Below are 20,753 nucleotides of genomic sequence, written 5' to 3' on the forward strand. Positions count from 1 at the left end.
TGGATTAAAAGTGGAGCTAGAGGGCAACTTGAAGAAATGCTTCAGAACTCGTTGCTTTTCCCAGATAATGGTTATAATGCTAATAATAATTGAAGAATGGGAAAGAGAGAGAGACACTGGCATTTTGCTTTTCTAAGGGGGAATCTCTTTCTCCTGTGGAATCTACAACTCTTTTTAAAACTTTAAGAAATGGTAAAGACTGCCAGTTCTCCCGCCAACTCCGACAGACCATTAAATGACAAACTCTAGAGTCAAACATCAGCCCCCCCCATACGCAATTTCAGATAAGTTTACCCTTTTACTGAAATCTTGTAAGTATTTATGTGACCGTTATATTTTAGGACACTATGTTATATGATAATGATCAATGATTGGAAAGTTGGTTACAAATGCAAGAGGCTTTTGTAAACATCTGCTTGTCTTCTGGGTCACCATTACCATCCCCTTTGCATGTTAAGTGACTGCTCAGGTAAATCTTAGTGAAATTCCTACCATTGTTGTATACTCTGCAAAACACGTCATGTATAGATTTAGAAAGGAAAGGAGAAGAAGGTACTGAAATAATGATCTTGGACTATTTACTATGAAGGGGCAAAGGGAGAGAAAGCTCTTCCGAGGATCGTTTGTCTTGGGAGTAAGTACAACCATCGGAGTGAGCCTTTGAGGCCATAGGAGAACCCCGGCTTGGGAATGTCCTTCTGATAATAATTTTTAATTGCTTATGACAAGTTTTTTTTTGTGTGTGGCATTTGGATAATATTTTCTGCCCCAATTTAATCTACTTCTCAAAGGATTTGATACATTTAAAATTATTTAAAGCATCAGATAATTCACAGAATTCACTTTATGTCAGATCTTCTGAGAGGTCCCACCCTAACATGGTGGCCTTTGGTTTGAATACAATTAATTTTTCACATAAATTGGTATTTCCCAATATTTACTAAACATTGGCTAGAGAAATAATTTGCTTTTTTTATTTTTAGAAAACTCAAAACGGAAATCCATTCCCCTAAAACATTTAGATGTTTACATTCTATATTTTTGATCTGTTAAGGGATTAGTACTTTTTCCATGTTTATTGTGTTAAGAGACTGCATTAGAAAGTTTAGGGGGTTCATCTTCACAGCACGTCTTTAATCAAGCAGTTATTTCAACCAGCACATTCATTTTGTTCTTATTCACTATAAAATGCTATCTTGTAAATAAAGACATTCAGCACACTGTGAAAATGTATTTGTGCACCTGCTTTTCAAATATTTCTACTAAAAATAATAGTTTAAAAAAGCCTTAGACCTGTAGATAGTTGATATAGTGGTATTAATTATGTTAATAAAATAGACACTGTCATTAAAATCTGAAGGAAATAGTCATTATTTTCCTATGCTAAGCATGCACTTCACAGAAAGAAAAGGAGCCGGTGGTTTGTCCTGTACAAACCAAGGACCATTGTTTTCTATTATTATTCAGCTTTTTTTTTTTTTTGCTACAAATTTTTTAAGCAAAGGGAGAAATCCCTCACAACTAAAATCCTAAAAATTTAGATAAGTGCTTTAAGAAGGTTAAAGTGTCAGGTATTCTGAAAAGGAGAGAAAAGAAAGGAGGAGGAGATAGTATAAATTCCCAGGCTCCGTGTGGAAAATGAAAACCAGTTGTTTAGTATCAGCGATGCCCAGGCTGTCGTATTTTAAAATCTGCTGTTGGGTCTGCATGTGTCTGAAAGGGCAGGTTTTGATATTTGTTGAAATGACAGGACTAGGAAAGGCCTTAAACCTTGACCTTGATGAAAAAAGACAATTTGTGACCTTGACTTTTGACAGCTCATGAATTGGCCTCAGCTGGATTAGTAGATCAAGGGCGCCACCTCGCGTTGACAAGCTTCCTTGTAATTCTTCAGCTTCAAGGGAATCAAAAGGTCTTACCTCCTTGACTCCTTGTTTTAGAGATTTAGTACTCATTTCTTTGGCACCAGATGGAGCAAATTTGAATATATGTAAGTTATACACGTGCCTGTATATATGTGAATATATATCATATGTGTATACATGTATACATTTGCATATTAGTGCTTGTGTGTGCTTGTATATTTATTTGTAGAATCTGTACAGATAGAGTATCATTAATTACTGATGACTCAAAATGGTGTAATTTAAGGTGATTTGAGTGTTGAGGTCCAAAATGTACCTTACATGTTGAAGTTTTGATCCTTTTCTTTAATGGCCAAGTTTGATTTGTATTCATAGCAGCTTCCTCTGCATCAGATTTCTGCAGATCTGCTTTAAAGCTGTACGTTTTTGTTACAGTCTAAGAGGTGTTCTTAAATAACCTTTCTTTCTTGGACCTCACCCTCCAAGGTGGTCTACCATCCTAACTAGAGCTGTAAGGGATCTCTATACGGTAAATAAAAAGTTTCAGATGCCTTGCTAACTCTAGAGCTCTAGAGTTACATTTCAGAAATTCAAAGAAACTCACCTCTTAAGAGGTCAGTATGGAGAGCTTAAAGATCTCATATCTATAAAATGACCATAATATGGATGCAGAAGGAGAGTTATCCTGGATAGCTCTGAGTCAAGTGCTGCGCCTGGGTGGTGTGCAATCTTATACTGATGTTTTCTAAGCTGCCATTTGAATTATGGAAGAAATATATACATTTAATATGAACAACCACCATCAAAATTATACTGGCAATAACAATCATATCTACTACTTATTGACCCTAATAACACATTGGATGCTATGTTTAGAGTCATAACTAAGACATATGTATGTTTCTATATTTAATATACACATAAGGTGGTGAGTTTTTGTCAAAAACATGCTATGCTATGCATATATGTGTTGAAATGTTGGTGGAACCAAGATCTTTAGGATGCAAATTTTTGAGATGAGGTGAATTTTATCTTTATGTTAAGACAAAAGTAATTGTGAGCCGATTAATCTTATTCATCATTTTATGGAAAATAATGTCAGTTGATAACAAACTTGGCTGACGCTGACAGAAACCTCTCCAACCTGAAGACTTAGAACTCCTTTATAGATGGAGAATTATAGAAAGAATCTCTAAAGCTGTCTAAAAACAGCATGGTCTTGAAACGTACACATGGAATGGTCTTGTGAAGTGCAATCAAGTTTTGCTGCCCTGAGGATTTTCACTCCACTTGTGGAAACAAATGAAAATGGTGCTTCAAATCAACCTCCCCACATCTTCTTCTACAGCACTCCATTTCTAAATGAGCTGCCACCAAGCCAAAGTAACAACTTTCTCCCAAAATGTTTAAAGTGGTGGAAAATCCCCTCAAAGCTGGATCAAACTGTGTGTTTACGAACAGCTCCAAAGGGGACTCTTCTGTTGATGGGGGATATTTTTCTTTAGATGTAAGAAATATTCTGAGCCTCAGGCCTAGGAAGAAGGCCAACAGCAGCTCTGCAGCAGGAATACCACCCTTTTCACAAGACATCGACACTGCAGGAACTCTGGGTAAAGTAGTTTTCTTTTTTTTCTCCCTTCAGTTTTTGAAATTAATGACAGAAGATATTTCAGAGGTTGTTTTTTTTTTTTTCTTCCCTCTTTCTCTTTCTTCTGAAACAGTTATTGATAATGTTGATTTTACCTTTTACTTAAAATTCTCATGGATCTACCGGATAACCTGAAGTAAGCATGGCGTGTGATGGTTACCTAATACCCAAATAGCAATTAATCTAAACCTTTAGAAAATAGACACCCAGGGGGATGCCAGCCACCATATAGGGATAATGCCAGACACTGGGATAGTGTTGTTGAGTCCCTGATTCAAGTATAATTTTTTTCCCCCGAAAAGGGATACACTTTCAGAGTAAGAAATTATAATATGGAAACAACTAGACACCATTTCCATCTATCAAATTAACAATGATTTTTAATCCTGTAATGGCCTGTCATGTTACCATTTTTTAAAATTGTAAATATGGGACTTTAAAAAACTACTCTTTCCATCTGCTCTTAATACTGTCAAATTTATTAAGGTATTTTAAGTGGATGATTGTAAAATGCCACTTTGCATTTCACTACTATTTATGCCTGATACAGAACTTAAGCCATCTATTTAAACTGGTGGGTATTTTTTTTTTTAACAGAAAACTAAAATTTTCAAGAAAGGGTGAGAAAATTAATCTTCTTAAAAATTCAACCTATTTGAGATATTTTCTTAAAACTTCACGAGGCAGCGACATTCAGCTGAGGATGATAACATATGTGTGCGGGTAACTAATGACACATTTCACCGTAATATATGTGCGGATTACATCCTGCTGAGTGTGTTTGGAGGGTTTGTTGAGGATGCGGGTTCTCGGTCCCGTCTGCGAATTCGCGAGTTTCTTTCGTAGCGGAGACGGAGCCTGCCCGGGACTGCTAAGCCCCAGACCGGGTGGGTTCAGAGGCGCCCTTCCGGATTTGCGAACTTCTATGGAGGAGACGCTAGGGGCTCGCTGATTTATGCGCATTCCTTTAAAGTTGATCGAATGCGTGTCAGCAGCCCAAGACCTGGAGAATCAGAGAAACGTGGAGCGAGTTGCTCACATCCCATTTTTCATAAGCAGAGATGTAACGTTATCCAAGAGGCCTGGGGAGATTTATGCTTCGGTTTAGGACACGCACACAATAATTAAGTTTTCATCCGCCAGGCCGCCGTGTAAATAACAGCCGGCTTCATTCTTTATGAAAATACCCACTTGCTGATCGACTGCTTCAATCCTAGCGCATCTACCTAGCGCCCGACCAATGTCTGAAAGGTGTTTGCTATTTTTAATTTGATTTTCAAGGGAAGGGGAGGGAAAAAAAAAAAAAAACGCTGGCACAGCAAAACTCCGTGGAAGCAGCCAAGGCCTCGCCACAGTTGATTTCATTTCTGTCTGGCTCCGTCGCGCCGCCGAAGAGCTGGATCCACCGGCAAGCGGTCATCACAGCGAGGCCTTGGAGATGTGCGAACCTTGGCGGGCAGTCGCGCAGCGGCGCGGGGGCCGCCCGCCACCCCTCGCTCGTTGCAGGGACCGAGGACGCGCGGGAGAGGCGCCGCAGCGGACCCGGGAAGCCACCCGATGCCGCGCCCCTCGTGGGCCGAGGAGGCTCGGAAGCCTCCGCGCGTCCCTAGGAACACTCTCCTCAAAATGGAGGCGCAAAGCTTAGAGAGCCTGCCTCGCCCGGACGGCCAGAGGCCGGAGGGGGCGTGCAGCGGGACGCTAGCCGAGTCCAGGCCCAGGCCCCCCAGGCCCGCGCGGCGCCCCGCAGCTGCAGGCTGACGTCACCGCCGCCCGCGCGGGCCTTCGCGGGTCTCGCTGGGCGTTATTTGATGCGGGCAAACCGAGTCCAACGAAAGTGTTGGTGCGGGTCCCTCTTCTCTGCTCCCGCCCCCTCCCTCCCCACGAGAATAATCGGGTATTTAATCTCTCCCGGTCTTAATTCTTGGCAGCGTAGAAGGTGGTTTGCAACGGGAAATAAAACTTGACAGGAGCATTTGCTCTAAAAGGGGTTCTGAGATGGGCTGAAAAGAAACCGTGTTTTTCTCCACCAAATACTTCCGCTTTCTGAGCCCCGGCCTGATGGGTGGGGTGGGATCCGAGGGAACCCAGAGCGAGCCGGGCACGCTGCGGACCCAGGCGGCCTAATTCGGGTCTCCCGCCTCGGGGCTGGAAAGCAGGCTCGGCCTCGCTGCGCCCCGCGCCTCGGCCGCGCTGGACTCGGCTGTAGGCCCGGCACCGCCCGCAGTCCGAGGCCAGGACGGGGCGCATGGGAGGTTGGCACGGGCAGGGGCCCGGCTGACATGCAAAGTAGTACCCTGGCTCTGGCTGAGGGCGGCTGGGGCTAAGGGAGAGAAGAGGGCGCTGGGGTGGGAGGTGGGGGGTGGACGTAGACGCTCGACTTAAGCTCCGAGCCTTTTGGCCCAGGGGAGATAGGCACAAGAGCTCGCGAAGGCGATGGAGAGACCACGGCTGGGGGCTTTGTTCTGGCTGCGGGTCTGCGGACAATGCACAAAAAGGAGGGGGAAACAGGGGTGAGGGGCATGCGTGGGTGTCTGGGCTGCTATTGGGTGGGAGAGGTTGGAAACCTCAGAACCCCCCTCCTGGCAGCTTAGAGAGCGCTCTCCTCTCGCGCCATAAAGGTCAGGTCCTTTGCGCCACCGCCGTCTCCACAGCCAGGGCCGGTCGCCGGGAGAAGACACAGGACACGCAACCGGCCGGCTGCAAGCAGGTTCTGATAACCGGGGATCGCGGACTGGAGGCAGCCCTTTTCTGGTGACCAACTCCTTCGCCTCCAGCCATATTGAAGCGGGAGTTCGCGCAGCCAGAGGTGGCCCAGGCTATGTTCCCGTCGAGTCCCGGAAGAACTGAGCCCGCGGAGGCCTAGCCGGGGTGAGAGGCAAAACCTGCAAGCTCAGTAGAGTGGATGCGGCTGGATCTGAGTTCTGAGCTCTGGGAGAGACAGGGACCTGGCAGGGGCCACCAGGTCAGGTGGGCGTAGAATAGGATGGGGAAGCAAGGAACCTGCTGGGAGCTTCTCTTGAAGTCTCTGAGTCGAGGTCTGCTCCCTCAGTGTATGGCAGGCCTTTGGTGAGAACTTGCATGTGCTTCTTCTCCTGCCTAAAATATGGGCCACGAAGTGAGGTGCACTCTGCCAAAGGTAAAACTCTCTGACTCCCAGCCGCCCCCCACCCCAACAATCCCTTCACTGTACTGAGGAGGGGTGGGAGTCCCTACCCTCTGCCCATTGCCTGCTTGCAGCAGATCATGACTTCAGGCCTAGTGGTCAATCGCTTAAATCTGGTCCTCCTCTGAGTTTATTGCTCCAGGTGAATCAAAGAGGCCCTGTAAATGATTTTGTCTTTTTTTCACAGCATATAGAAGCAGGGCTTTATCCCTAGGGCTGCACGTGTGGAGCAGGGTCTTCAGGGGACAGTAGGCAGAAGGATTGTCCGTGAATAGGTACCATCACAGAACTGAGTATTAGGGCCTATGGGGGAGACTCCTAGGGCAGGGTTTGAGGAGGCAGGGGCTAGCTCTTCTCCAGCCTGGAATGTGAGCCATGGATTCAGGCTGAGAAGAATCAGAGGAGCCTGGGGGAACTGCCCTCAGTGGTAGCTGAAGCTTGGTGTATGGGAGTTTCCTGTGAGCCACAGCGATCAAGACTAAGACACGCCCCCCTACCCCCACCCCAGGACCAGAGCTGCCTTTGGGTTGGGCTGCCCTCTGCCTTTGTCCTCTTTATTACAGATATCCTTGGCTGAGAAAACCCCGTTTGGGGCGAAGTTGCAGGGAGAATGGAAGGCAGACACTGAGAACCAGGGCTTTGCCCTTCAGCCCCCACCCCCTCATCTATTCCCATTCAGTAGGGGAGAAAATTTTTTCTTTAATGAGTCCACAACAATAAAAATAAAAATGGTTCTTCTCAAAGAAAGTAACTCTCTTTTTCCCATCACTTTGGGACACACTAAACTAAATAGTAACCAGATTGCTTGGGTGTCTGAGACCCTCTGCTAAACCCGATGCCTCAGTAGCCATGGGAAAGATGTGGAACCCTTCAGATGTTTAAGGACCTTGGAGATTTAAACTTTGAGTCAGAAAAGAGTCAACTGTAAGTTCAAGTTCAAGGCATTACCTGTTTGTTCCTGTGCTTTAGGGAAGGGAAGAAGAGCTTGAGGGAGGGGGGGGAACAGGTGTCTCTTCTAGCCAGGGAGATAAATTAACCCCCACATCCTTAGTGATAGAAGGGGGTCTCTTGATATTTTATTGAACCCTCAGTGTCTCCTCTAGAGAGTGTCTTGAAATGTGATAAGCTGGCCATGATCTGCCAATAGACCATTTCCTAAGAACCAATTCTAGGAGATCTCCTGGGCTTTACCAAGGAAGACAGATGTACCTCCAGGGTATCTCCCACTTGGACACAAAAAGCCTCCAAATGGGGACCTGGTCTCCAACTCTGTGAAGGGCTTGATAGCCATTTTCATCCTGGGTCCTCCATCTGGCTCTTGCACCTGTGTACAATGTGCAAGGGTTGCCACAGTTTTTGCTATGGTTTTCTAGAAACAGGTGTGACATTTGGGAACAGAGGAAGGTAGGGGCTCAGATCAGCAATTAAAAAAAAAAAAAAAGGTATCTTATGTGATCCACAAACAACCACAAATCTTTGGGAGTGAATTTTGGTCTGTCAGGTGGGCCTTGCCCCTCCCAGGCCAGCTGCCATCCAAGATTGCCAGGCCTAGAAAAGCAGGAGCTGAGTTCCAAGAAGAGAAGAAGGGAGTGTTGATGAGAGAGGGAGGGAGAGAAAAAGAGCCTGGTAGGGCCTTGGAATAGAATGTTCAGAAGAAGGAGGTGAGAGATCCAATTCAGACCCCTGGTGGAGGCCTGAACTGGGAGAAGAGTCAGGAACCTAACCAGCTTCTAGAGAAACTGTGTTTTCTGAACCGAGTGCCCTCCAGTGGCACCTCAGCTCTGGCTCAGCATAGGGGAAGTATCAGAAGAGGCAAGAGGCCACAGAAAGGGAGACTTGGCTGGAAAGGGGCAGGGCAGACGACTGGCAAGCAGGAGCCGCAGGGAGATAGAGACAGACGATGGTTAGAGAGGAAACGAAGTGAGCGGGCAGCCTGCTGTTGGCATTCATGTTAAGGGTTATGCACTGAGCAGTCTGAGGGCTGCAAGTGCAGGCGCTGAGACATCGCATTCTCAGATTCAGGGACAATGAGCTGCTGCCAGAGTCCGAGTCAGCCCCAAAGAGAGAAGAAGGCAACCCAGGAGGATGATCAGTTAGGGATGAGTCTGAGTCTCCAGAGTCTGGAGGCACTCCCTGCCCCCCAGTTCTATCCTCCCTTGGAGTGAACAGTTGTTAGACTGCCTATCAAGTGACGGTCCTTTCTGCTCATGTCCCTTGAATGACTATGCTGGAAACAACTCTCTGTTCCCCCCCCCTCCCCCCCCCCCCGCCAACACACATGCACACATAGGATAACTCAGGTGAAAAGGCTCACTTTGCCCTGATGCGCACTGACCATGCCAAGGTTACCTAGCCTGGGTACCACCAGCAGGCACCCTCCAGCTGCTTCCCAGACCCCTCGGCTGCAAGAAGAAGGGGAGGCGGCAGTGCTGGGTAGATGCACCTGGACACACTTTATTCCCGTATCCCACCTGGGAAGAGGCGTGGAGTGGAGTGCAGAGCTCAGGAATCCCCAGCAAGGCACACTCAGCCCGCCTGCTGAGGAAGGTCTGGGAGGTGTTGCAGAATCCCCCAATCCCTGACTTTTAGGGCCAAATCAAATGAAATTTGGAAAGACTTGGTCTACTCTGCTGAGCAAATCGCCTAGTTAGCCGTTTCCGCATGACGAGGCTGGCTCGGGCGCCAGCCTTCGCCTGTCCGGGTGGCCATCTCCAAATGCTGCACCGGGAGCGATGGGCCGGCCCTGCTAGGGCTGCCTAGACCTTGAAGTTTGGAAAAACAAGAAGAGATTGAAATGGCTCCCTCCCTTCTCCGCAGACACACACGCACCGTCAGGCCGCCGCCACTTCCTGCCTTTGTTTTTCTTCCTCCAAAACATTTTTGGCCTCTCGCAATAGCTGCCGTTGGGCTCCGGGTTGACGATAAAAGGAAATACACGCCGAAGACTGTTTTCTGGAGATGGTCCTGCACTGTGGAGCTTCTGAGAAAGAACAGCTCATGGGAAATCAGTCTCCAGGGCCAATGTCACAGCCGTGCTCATCTTGGACTCCTCAAAAAAAAAAAAAAAAAAAAAAAAAAATACAACTCGCACTTGGCCTTCCAGGGCGGACTTATACCCCATCGGGTGTTCTCTTGAGCCGGGTGGGCTCAGCTTGGCTATTGGTCCTCCTGCAAAGTGAAGAGTCAATTAGGCTCAGAGCAAAGTTAAAACCAAGGACCCAAAGCTCTGCCTCCCCAAGATTTGGTCTGATCCCCAGAGCTGCACCCACCTCCAAACACCTCCCCCCAAAAAAACATTCACAGCATGAGTATATTCCAGGCCAGCCGGGGAGAAGCAGGCAAAGCTGGGAACTGTTGGCAGCACTGGGGATCTGAGCACCCCCTCCTGTCCCTGCTGCAGAACTAAAAAGCATTCACCGCCTTTCCCTTCTTCTGGCATCAAAAGCTTTTATTCTCAACTATCTTCACGGCAGCGCCCCCACTTGCCCCCTTCCAGGCTGCAAGACCCTACCTGCACCCCGTTTCAGTTCTGCCAGCGGCTCCCAGAGCACCTTCCCTACCCCCCGCCTCTCCTCGGGAATTCGCCTTTGTCTCCTGCAGACACCCATGGGATCCAGACTGACCAGCACCCTCTCAGCTCAGCTCTCAAGAAAGTGGAATGCACTGGCTCTGTGGAAGAGAAGGTTCCTATACCGACCTTTCTGCGGTGACCCCCCTCCCCCGTGCATCAAGGGGAAAACTGATCTAATTGGGAGAGGGGCTGTGTGCAGCCAGGGTTGATAGCCTGGCGTCCCCCGCTGGCGGGCCACCACAGCCGGTCTGCTCAGGCACAAGCTGAAGTTGACTGCCAACACTGCTATAAAACCCCAGGTCTGTCTAGAACTGTTTTCGGTTCTCCTAGACGCCCCCAGGCTCAATTATAGTCTTAAAAGCCCTAATACAAGTGCAAGAATTTGTTTGCCTTCACCCAGGGGCGGGGCAAGCCCTGCAGTGGTGGCGCCTTTGTTATGGCAAAGTCACTGAAACCCCTCAAGCATTCCTTTTGTTCGAGGGTCGGGGTGGCGGGGACTGGGTGGGCTGCTGGGAGAGAGTTGGAGAGAGCCAAAATCAGCCTGGGAATGACTTAAATACTGCTGTTTGAAAACCTCTCCGTCTCCCTTTTATATTCAGTCTTCAAGAAAGATGCTGTAGGGAAATAAATATTTTGCCTTGTTGGTTGCCGCTGGAAATAGAAGTTTTTTTTTGCTGTAGGGCAATCCTGCAACTGTGATCCCCAGCTTTAGGAGGTCTCAAGCTACCCTTCCCAAACGACCTTCTTTCCCACCAGACCTTCACACTCTTACCGATACTGCCCTCTGCACAAGCCACTGTGGACAAATATGTCAAGCTGAAGATGCACAAATAATTTTAAGTTCAGCTCTCAGGGATTCAAGGGGCATGGAAGTTCTTGCAGCAAATCCTGAATAAAGAGTTCATTAAACCAATGTGTCCCAGTAGTTTGATTTGTGATATGCAACCCCTGTAAAGGAGGGGGTAGGAGCCACATAAACATGAATGCTAATAAATTAGTTTACTCCACTACAGAGTAATTACCCGATATTATTGATATTTACAGTGGGTATTCAAATGCAATGGTGGGCCATCATTTGGAGAAAATACATAATGAGAAATTTCTTTTCCAGTGCAATACATGATTAGATTTGTTATTGAGTCAGTTACAGTCAGCTCAGCAATAAATAAATAAATCGATGTTGACACTTAAATACCAAAGATCTTAGAATTTATACTCTAAATCTCCCCAAGATATATAAATACCTTCAGCTATTTCCTGGATGGGGAAAGGGAAAAGGTTATCCTTTTTCATTTTTCAACTTTCCTTCAGCGGCATCCAGTTCCTTCCAAGAAGATAACTGTGGGGAGGCCTCAAAGCTGGACCCCTCCCAGCTTCTGGCCCTGCCTGGTTGCTCTATGCCTTCCTCTTCTTCTCCCAAATATTGTTCATTCAGTCCTGGAGGATGGAAAGCAGTTTTCACCATCTCAAGTTTCTATCTTTCCTCTTCCCAAGAAACCTAGACTCATCCTAGCCGCCATGACCTCTGTATCTTTAGTTCAGACCTAGCCTTTTCAAAGCGTTCTTTTCATCCAAGGTGCTGGGAGTTTCGGAAGGACATCTCTTTTCTTTGGCATTGTGTCCCTTCCGTGGGATGAGTAGCAGGAAAGGCCTCGGTCCTTTTGAGTTTTTGCCCTGCACATCCCTGGCCCTCAGGCTTTGCAGAGGAAAGGAGGCGCGTTACCTCTTTCTCAGCCACGGCTCCCGGGCCCTCGCCCTCTGCTCACTGCCCCCCACTCTCCCTGCAGCTCTGGAGCTTAGATGCGGGCTCCGGGAAGGTGCAGCATACCCAGGAGTAGTCTCCTCGGATGTCAGCGCCTGTGAAGCCGCCCAAGGCTCGCCTCAACCGCATGGTTTCCCGAGTCCTCAGCTCCGAAAGACCCGGCGGGCGGATCAGTGCGCAGCGGCGCAGCCCCCGCGCCTCTGGCTCTGTTGAGTCCCTCCGAACCCCGGCAGACAGCGAGAAGGAGCGGGTTTCTCCAAGGGCAGGGCGTGGGGGGTGAGGAGGCCGGCAGGGAGAACGAAAGAGAGGTGGATCCCGGGTGAGACGAAGGCCCTTCCGGGACCTGCGGATCCCTGACAAACCGCGGGGGAAGCCGCCCTGGTTGTTGGCGGTTTAGGGACGGAAGGCACTAAAGCGCTTCGGAAGTGACCATGAATGCGAGCGTGTAATCAAGTCACCGTGCAAATCGGGCAAGCCACGAGGCAGTCACATCCACGGCTGCGAACCCTGGCCCCGAAGGGGGTCCAGCCAGGATCGGAGGCAGAGGTGGTTCCCAGAGCAAGTCTGTGGGAGGGGGACAGCGCAGAAGGAGGTGCGAACGCGAGCCTCCAGGCGGATAGATTCCAAGACCACGCACGGGCCACGCAGCGACGAGCTCCCACCCGGCCACCCTCAGCGTGTGGCATCCCTCACCCGGGGAGAGGTGGGTGGCAGTTGAGCTCTCTCACCGCCCTCGGCGCACTCAAGGGCCAGCACGGTGCAGCTGAGCACAAGCAATTGGCACGGGGTAGCACCCAGCCTCGCCGCGCGCCGGGAGGCCCCCCAGCCAACATGAGTTACACCGGCGATTACGTGCTTTCGGTGAGAACACCGAGTGACGATCTGTTGCTTCCCCTGAGGTGGCTACAAAGAAAGGAAGCCGGGGAGGGAGGGGGGGAAAAAGGAAAGGGGGAAAAAAAAAAAAACCCGGACTCGCTCGCAGCTTGTCAATTTCAACATCGGGTCACATGACCAGCACCTCCCTGCTAAGGATGGGGATAGATTTCCACGTCAGCTTACGTCTCCAAATTTCTACTTCACGGATCCGCTTCAAAGAGGCAGCTGCAGTGGAGAATCATGTTAAGCTCGGCTACTGCGGAGAGCCCAAGGTAGCCCAATGATGGATTTTGATGAGCGTGGTCCCTGCTCCTCTAACATGTATTTGCCAAGTTGTACTTACTACGTCTCGGGTCCAGATTTCTCCAGCCTCCCTTCTTTTCTACCCCAGACCCCGTCTTCGCGCCCAATGACATACTCCTACTCTTCCAACCTGCCCCAGGTCCAACCCGTGCGCGAAGTGACCTTCAGAGAATACGCCATTGAGCCCGCCAGTAAATGGCACCCCCGCGGCAATCTGGCCCACTGCTACTCCGCGGAGGAGCTCGTGCACAGAGATTGCCTGCAGGCGCCCAGCGCGGCCGGCGTGCCTGGCGACGTGCTGGCCAAGAGCTCGGCCAACGTCTACCACCACCCCACCCCCGCCGTCTCGTCCAATTTCTATAGCACCGTGGGCAGGAACGGCGTCCTGCCGCAGGCTTTCGACCAGTTTTTCGAGACGGCCTACGGCACCCCGGAAAACCTCGCCTCCTCCGACTACCCCGGGGACAAGAGCGCCGAGAAGGGGCCCCCGGCGGCCGCGGCGACCTCCGCGGCGGCGGCGGCGGCGGCGGCAGCGGCCACGGGCACCTCGGCAACTTCAAGTTCGGACAGCGGCGCCGGCGGCTGCCGGGAGGCGGCGGCGGCGGCGGAGGAAAAGGAGCGGCGGCGGCGCCCCGAGAGCAGCAGCAGCCCCGAGTCGTCTTCCGGCCACACTGAGGACAAGGCCGGCGGCTCCAGTACGTATAAAAGGCAGCGCGCCCTGCGCTTTATGAAAGGGGAGTTGGAAATCTAGCGCAGCACCGCTGTTAAATTTTTATATGCTGTTTTATAAGCATATAAGGTTTATGAAGGGCCTTTAGGTTTCCCCCCAACAAAACTTTGTTATAAAAGGCGGGATCACGTGGCGAGTGCTGAAATTGGCCGTGAAATACCCACCGGCCAAGGCATGCCTGCAAAAAAAACAAAACAAAATAAAACAAAAAACCTCCCTTTCCCCCTTTTTTTCCCTTCTCGGCTCCCAAGCCCAGCAGCTCGACCCCGCTCGGGGCCAGCTCAGGGCTGGGAAGCCGGAGGTGGGCGCCTGTAAATTCTCCCTGCAAGGGTTCGGGAGCCTTTGATAGCGAGGTAATCCGGAGATTTTTATAAAAGCCATGTGTTGCGCCGGGACTCCAGTCCCGGCCGGGATTCAAAGGCATCGCTGTTTAACGATGGCGCTAGGAGCGTGTTTAACAGATAAAATAGCCCGCTTAGCTCGAGCAATATATTAAAAGAAACAAATTAACCCAAAGTTGGCCTTTTTGTCCAAAGGAAGCCATTTTCCTTGGGCGCAGTGGCAATTACGTGTGCTGCCTTCTGTCCGACTGCATGTTAGAATTGTTCTTCAATCTGTCAAAAGCGGGTTTTGTCTTTACTTCTAGTGGCGTTTTACTGAAAGGGGTGCAAGTCGAGCCTGCCCGCAGCTCTGGGAAACCCCTCTGTCCTCCAGCCTATCGGGGACAGCACCCCAGCCCTGCCAGAGCACCAGGATGGCTGGGTGGCCTTGGTCCTTAGGGAAGGTCCGGAGTAGGGGGCTTCCGCTGCCACCTCCCCACCTCGCGAAAGCCAGGGGGCTGGCGGGAGAGGCAGGAGCTGGTGGCCAGGACTTAGGCTGACAAAGACCCGGCAGCTGCCCCCAGATGTTAACGAGGGCCGAGTCCCGCCAAAGCCGGTAAAGTCTGGGGCTGGGGCCGCCTTTACTGCCTCGAGACTCGGCCTCCCAGGTGCTGGAAGGTGAAATGGTCGCGGGCGGCTGTTTGTTTAGTCTGGCCCGGGCTGGAGGCAGCCGGCAACCCCCACTCGCTGCTTTGAAAGCGGTTTCCGCGGCACTAACTCGCCTGTTGCAGTGAGGAACCCTCCTTTCTGCTTCGGAGCAGAGTAAGCAGCTTCCCTGGGGGCCTATCTAGGGAGCTGGCTTTTATCCGGAGCTGAGCCTCCTCCCGCAGCCTCTCCCCCAGCCGGCAGTAAGAGCCTGAAGGCAGGGACCTAGTGGGGGGACCTTGCTTGGGCTTGAGGCAGGAATTCCATTCCCTGGGGCCGGCCCTTTCCCTTCATTGGGGCTCTGGGATGGATTGCAACTGTCACACCTGGCTCACTCCCTGCCTCTTTCGGCCTTCACAGGTGGCCAACGAACCCGAAAGAAACGCTGCCCCTACACCAAGTACCAGATCCGGGAGCTGGAGCGCGAATTCTTCTTCAGTGTGTACATCAACAAAGAGAAACGCCTGCAACTGTCCCGCATGCTCAACCTCACCGACCGTCAGGTCAAAATCTGGTTTCAGAACAGAAGAATGAAGGAAAAAAAAATTAACAGAGACCGTTTACAGTACTACTCGGCCAATCCACTTCTCTAAAGGCTCCAGCCAGCTGGACCTGGGAGGGGGGCTTCATAAACAGGAGATTATATGCAGATTTTGCCCTTGACAAGGTCAAGGCATGCGGTGACTTTTGAAGAAAGGAGATGTGCAAGAGAGGGAAGGAAATACACGGAGACAGCCTGGAAGGAGACCGCCCGGTGGTGGTTAAGATTTCTAATGATACTTGGATTCAGAGAGTTGTGCATCAACGAGAATGAATGGTTTGGGGCCTCTGGTGGTTCACCTTTGGAGACTGCTAGAGCTATGGGCTGGGTGTGGTCTCCATTAGAGACTGGGCCCCCTTCCCGGCCCCCCAGGGAAAATGATCCCAACCCAGGACCCTCCACATGGAGCCTGGTCACCTCTAGGACCCCTGTGTCAAGATCGCCAAACCCAATTCAATTTGGGAAAAGGAGCAGAAGGAAAGGGGAGGATTCCTAGATGTCTGGATTGGGGCTGCTTTCCAAAGTTAATGTGAAAGATGACTGGATTAAGAGGTCGATGCGAGGTGGGAGAAAGCTGTTGATCCTTGAGGGGAAAAATAATCTACCATCCCAGGTGGCATCAGTGGCTCTCCACTCTTTCTAGCCACTCACCGCACTGTCCTAGGCCCGAGCTTCTAGCAGTCAACTGCCTTCTGCAACCCACCTAGTTTTTTCCTACCGACGAGGGTCTTCGTCTGGCCTGCCACTTTGGGCCTAAAGCCTGGTGGCAGAGCAGACCATTCCCTGAGGTGGAAGACATCAAAAAGCCTAGAGGCTGCACCCAGGCCGCTGGCCCCCGGAACCCTGCAGGAAATGCCTGTGGAGTGCGGCAATTTGGCAAAGTCTATGCCACACTTAATTCAAGCTTGGATTTGCTCAGTGAAGCAGCGGGCCTGGCCAGCAGTCCCCAGCTATGAGGAGCTTGAGTCCCCTAAACACCCAGTTTCCACGTCGCACTCTGCCCTTCACCACCCTAGAACTGAGCTTGGAAGCTTTCGGTGACCTTCTAAGAGCTCAAGAGTGATTTGGAATTATTTTAAAAGATAAATATTATATTATATATATATATTTCCCTGCAAGAACCAAAGTGAATTTTAAAAGATGCAATGTAGAGGGGGGGAGAAAGATGATGAAGAGAATATTTAAAGGCTCTATCTGTTTACAGTGTTCCACGGTTAAACTCACTCACTGCTAAAAATATTTGAATGTACGCTTCATACAGGGATGGTGTTCAAAAGACTTGTAAATAAAGGAACCATAACCTATTTTGTTTGAATACTTTTTTTTTTGCCATTAGTAGATTGCCTTTGGGGTATTGGAGGGGACAGGAAGGGTGTTGGGAATGGTCTTTTTAATTTTTTGCAATATTTGAAAAGCATTAGGGAGATACTCTGAGGTAGTTCAGCCACTCAGGGTCTGGGGAACTCAGCTGAGAAAGGTAGACACCCTCCCATTAAGTCTCCTATGCCTCCCCGTGTGAAGAAGCATCTGGTGGCTCTGTGTATAAAGGGAGTGATGGCCTGTCCTCTGTTCTAGCCCACCGCGTAAGTCGCAGCATGTATATAGGCGACAGGGCACAAGGAAAATAAAGACTGTGGAAACTTGAGTATTGGGTCCTGGTGTGACATTCCTCTCCTTACTCACCTTTTACTGCCAAATGTCACCCCCCCCAACACCACTACCCCCCCTTAGGAAAGAGGCAAGTTACTAGGCCCCTGAGGAGGTGGGGAGGTGGCTTATTCAGGGTTTAACTCCATTAGAAGCCATGCTTAGGAAGTCAAGGTGAATGGCCAGGTCCTTTGGGGAAGTGGGGTCTCAGGAGTGGGGTATCCCAGGGCCTGGAATATGGCGCTTCATCCCCTCAGACAGACACAGCCCTGGGAGAAAGCCTTGGGACTTAAGTTGGCCAATGGGTCTGATCCCAGGCTGGGCTCACTCATTTCCAGACTAGAAGGCCTGAAGTGGAAACACTCTAGGGTGCCCTGGGGAGCCCTTCAGCAGGGGGGAGACTGGTCTGGGTACAAGGAGCAGACTCACAGGAGTATCTAAGGGCGCTTTCTCCCCAGCTCCCAGCTGAGGCTGCCTTTCCCCTTTGGGGAAAGAAAGATGCTGGTTTTCTTTGTTTCCTGCCTTTGAACTTCTGCCTTAAATTTGGACATCACCCATAACCTTGAGGGGCAGGGTGAAAGGCCAGTGCCTTTTGTTTGTCCACCCCACCCTCCACCCCTACCCCACCCACCCCCACTGCCCCCCACTCCCACCCCACCCTACCCCACCCCATCCCATCCCATTCCACCCCATCCCATTCTCTCTCCCTAGCCACCCAGGCAGGATCAGAGACAGCAGCAGAGGGGATGGAATTTGGAGAGAGGCCCCAGACCCCAGACCCCCGCTTTGTTTATTTGTTTGCGTGTTTGTCTAACTGGCGCGACTGGGGAAATCAAGCTCAAAGGGGAATGGGACAGACCCCGAGATGAATGTCTAGGTTGATAGACAGACACACAGAGGTGAACAAGGACTCTCCTGCGGGGTAGGGAGGGAGCGGGCAGGGAAGCCAAGGATTTAAGGAAAGACTTCCTTTGGGACGGTTAAAGATTAACCAAAGTCTCACAAGTTGCTAGGGAGAGTCTAGCCAGGAGGACTGTTCGAGGGCGGGCGGCGGCGAGCGGGCGCGGGTTTGATTTCTGAGCCCTATAAAAGCCCATCCTCCGATGGCTGTGACAATGTGGTCGTAAACCCGTCCGGGGCCGGCCAATTTGCATATTTGGAATGCGCCGCTATAAACCCGGCTGGGGTTTTGCAGCAATTTCTTAGATGTAAAAATGAGATCTCTTTAGCAGCGGGCTGGGCACATTCTCTCCTTCTTGTCTCTGCCTTGAGCCTGCTCTCCTCTCCCGGCTGCGGGCAGGAGTTCGGGCCGGGTCTAGGCGCTCAGCCGCCACGAGATGGCGCACTTCCGATCAATGTCAAAGCCGCCGGGGAGCTGGGAACCCCAGCGCGATTCTTGGCCTTTGTTCGCTTCTGATACTAAGAGCAGCACGTTACCTTATTTCACTTGTCCCGCTCTCCTCCGTATCAAAAAAAAGGGGGGGCTCACCTTCAAGAAGTGGTTGGTGTTGTAATTTAAAGCAAAGCGCCTTCTCTAGGCCTCGCAGGCGTCGCGGCGCGGAGAAGCCAGCTGTCCCTTGGCAGTGATTTCGGAAATGTGTCAAGGTAAGAGGCCACAAGTTTAGCAATTTCAGTCTGGCTGGGGCGGGAGCGGGGCCGGGTGTCTGAGCAGGGCTGGGGAAAGTGGCTGGGTGTGTGAGCTTGGGGGTGACGCTATAGGCGCTCAACCCACCCCACCCCCCTTCTCCCATCGCTCCCTAAGGTTGGAAAGCAGGGGGAGGCCCCAGTGGAGAAGTTGACGGTTTTAACTCTGCGCCAGCATTTCACCTGAGGCGATCTTTAGATTTTGTAGAAATACTCAGAACGGGATGAACCAGGGATGGGGAGCATCCTCCTGGCTGTGCTGGCATACCGGCTTATGGTGGTTAAAAAAAAAAAAGGAAAAACGGAGATGGCGGGATTGGGGAAACAGAGTTTCTCCTCGAAACAATGAAGTGGTCAGCGACTGTGGCCACTGGGGCGGGCTTATTCCCTTGGGCAGAAGTCAGGGAAGTCGCTGATTTCCTACTAGGTGTGTTCTCTAGGTTTGCCCAACAGACTAGAGGTAACCTTTGTTCTGAAAAAGACCAATACGGAGAAGTCGCATTATATTTTTGAGGCTACCAGAGAAACCTGTGTTGCTTATTTGGACTGTACCGCTATAAACCTGGTTGGAGGTTTGCAGCAATTTCTTAGATGTAAAAATGAGATATTTTGCATATTTTGCAAATGTGCAAAAATTGTATTGGTAAATACCTATACATTTTCCCAAGGCCGGCAGTGAGGATAAACTCTGATCAAACAATCTCTCCACCAGAGTTGTCATAAAACATGTTTAAAATAATCATATCACTTACATTTCGGGAGCCAAACTCAAATTCCCACTTTTCCTATATTTAATTTTTTTATTCCAGTATGTTTTCATTAGTTTCTTGAAATGGTTATTTTCTTTTTACAAATATACCGTGCATGGGTGAGTGGGGTGGGGGGAATCTCAAAGAAAGTAGACGCTGCCGTGGTTGAGTATATAATTTTGCGATCATAGTCACCAGTCTTTGTTGAGTATGGTCTCTCAAACTGCCAGAACAAAGCAAGGAATGGGTGCCCACACAGTGCTCTTTGCAGCCCAAGCCTTTCCTAATATCGTTTCCAGGCCAGAGGCAGTTAGTTTATGATGGACAAAACTGAGGATACTGCAATTGAGGGGTGTATGTGAGGGGTGTACGAAAAGTCTCCAACACTTCCCCCATCAGGAGAGAAGGGCCAGTTCAGTGGCTGGATTTAGAAAAAACTTTTAAGCAGATTGTTTAGGGATTAGACTGATTCTAAAAGACACATCAAATACTGTATCCCTGAAAATGTTGACATTCTTAAAGACGAATGGGAGAAGCAGGTCTTTGCTCCTTCCAAAATTTAAACTATGGGGTAAATACATGAATCAAAACAGTCCAGAATTTTTGTTAAAGCCGAATATGTCAAAGTAGCATTTATTTCCCCTCTCCGGGGCTGCATCTCAGCTCCACAGCCGATCAGATAATACTGCGCCCAGAAAGCACTGAGAGCAATCTCCAGATACAAATTGTTTACTGACTAGCTCAATCTCAGTACCTGGTACTCTTTGTAAGATTTTTTTTGTAATAACAGTTTATTACTTTTCATGGTTTGCAAAGGCCTACTCAGGAGAGGGGATCCACTATCTGGTAAACTGCAGGGTAATTCTCAACAGAGGGCTTATTTCACTAGCCTGGCATTTACTTCAGCTCCATAGCTGAATGGGGGTGTAATGAACCAGGTAGAAATGAGCAATATTTACTCCTAAATAAAATGTGGGCCCTCGGCAACTGCACAGGCCTGGATGAAGCAGGCAGACACCAAAGAGTTTTAGGTCAAAGGCATTCTGACCACCAAGAGAGAAATTCGGCAGCTGAGAAAGAGGAGGAAAGAGAGAAAAAGAAGGCAAATGGGCGAGAGGGAGAGAGTGTCCAGAAGCCGACCATTGAATTGCTTTTCTTAATTTCTTGGGGGTAGGGAACCCTAGGAAAGCTGACATGATCAATAAATTGAATATTTTATTGAGGAAGCT

General features: G+C 49.8%; 1 protein-coding gene across 1 annotated transcript; it reads left to right on the forward strand.

The window, feature by feature from the left end:
* Window positions 1-13,084: 13,084 nt before the first annotated feature.
* Window positions 13,085-16,888, forward strand: HOXA11 (homeobox A11). The gene is made up of 2 exons (XM_065938974.1): window positions 13,085-13,883; window positions 15,304-16,888. Exons 1-2 carry the CDS (start codon window positions 13,166-13,168, stop codon window positions 15,534-15,536), a joined length of 951 nt encoding a protein of 316 aa, XP_065795046.1. The 5' UTR covers window positions 13,085-13,165; the 3' UTR covers window positions 15,537-16,888.
* Window positions 16,889-20,753: the final 3,865 nt, after the last annotated feature.

The sequence above is a fragment of the Muntiacus reevesi genome, chromosome 6, assembly GCF_963930625.1.
Source record: "Muntiacus reevesi chromosome 6, mMunRee1.1, whole genome shotgun sequence".
Lineage (NCBI taxonomy): Eukaryota > Metazoa > Chordata > Mammalia > Artiodactyla > Cervidae > Muntiacus > Muntiacus reevesi.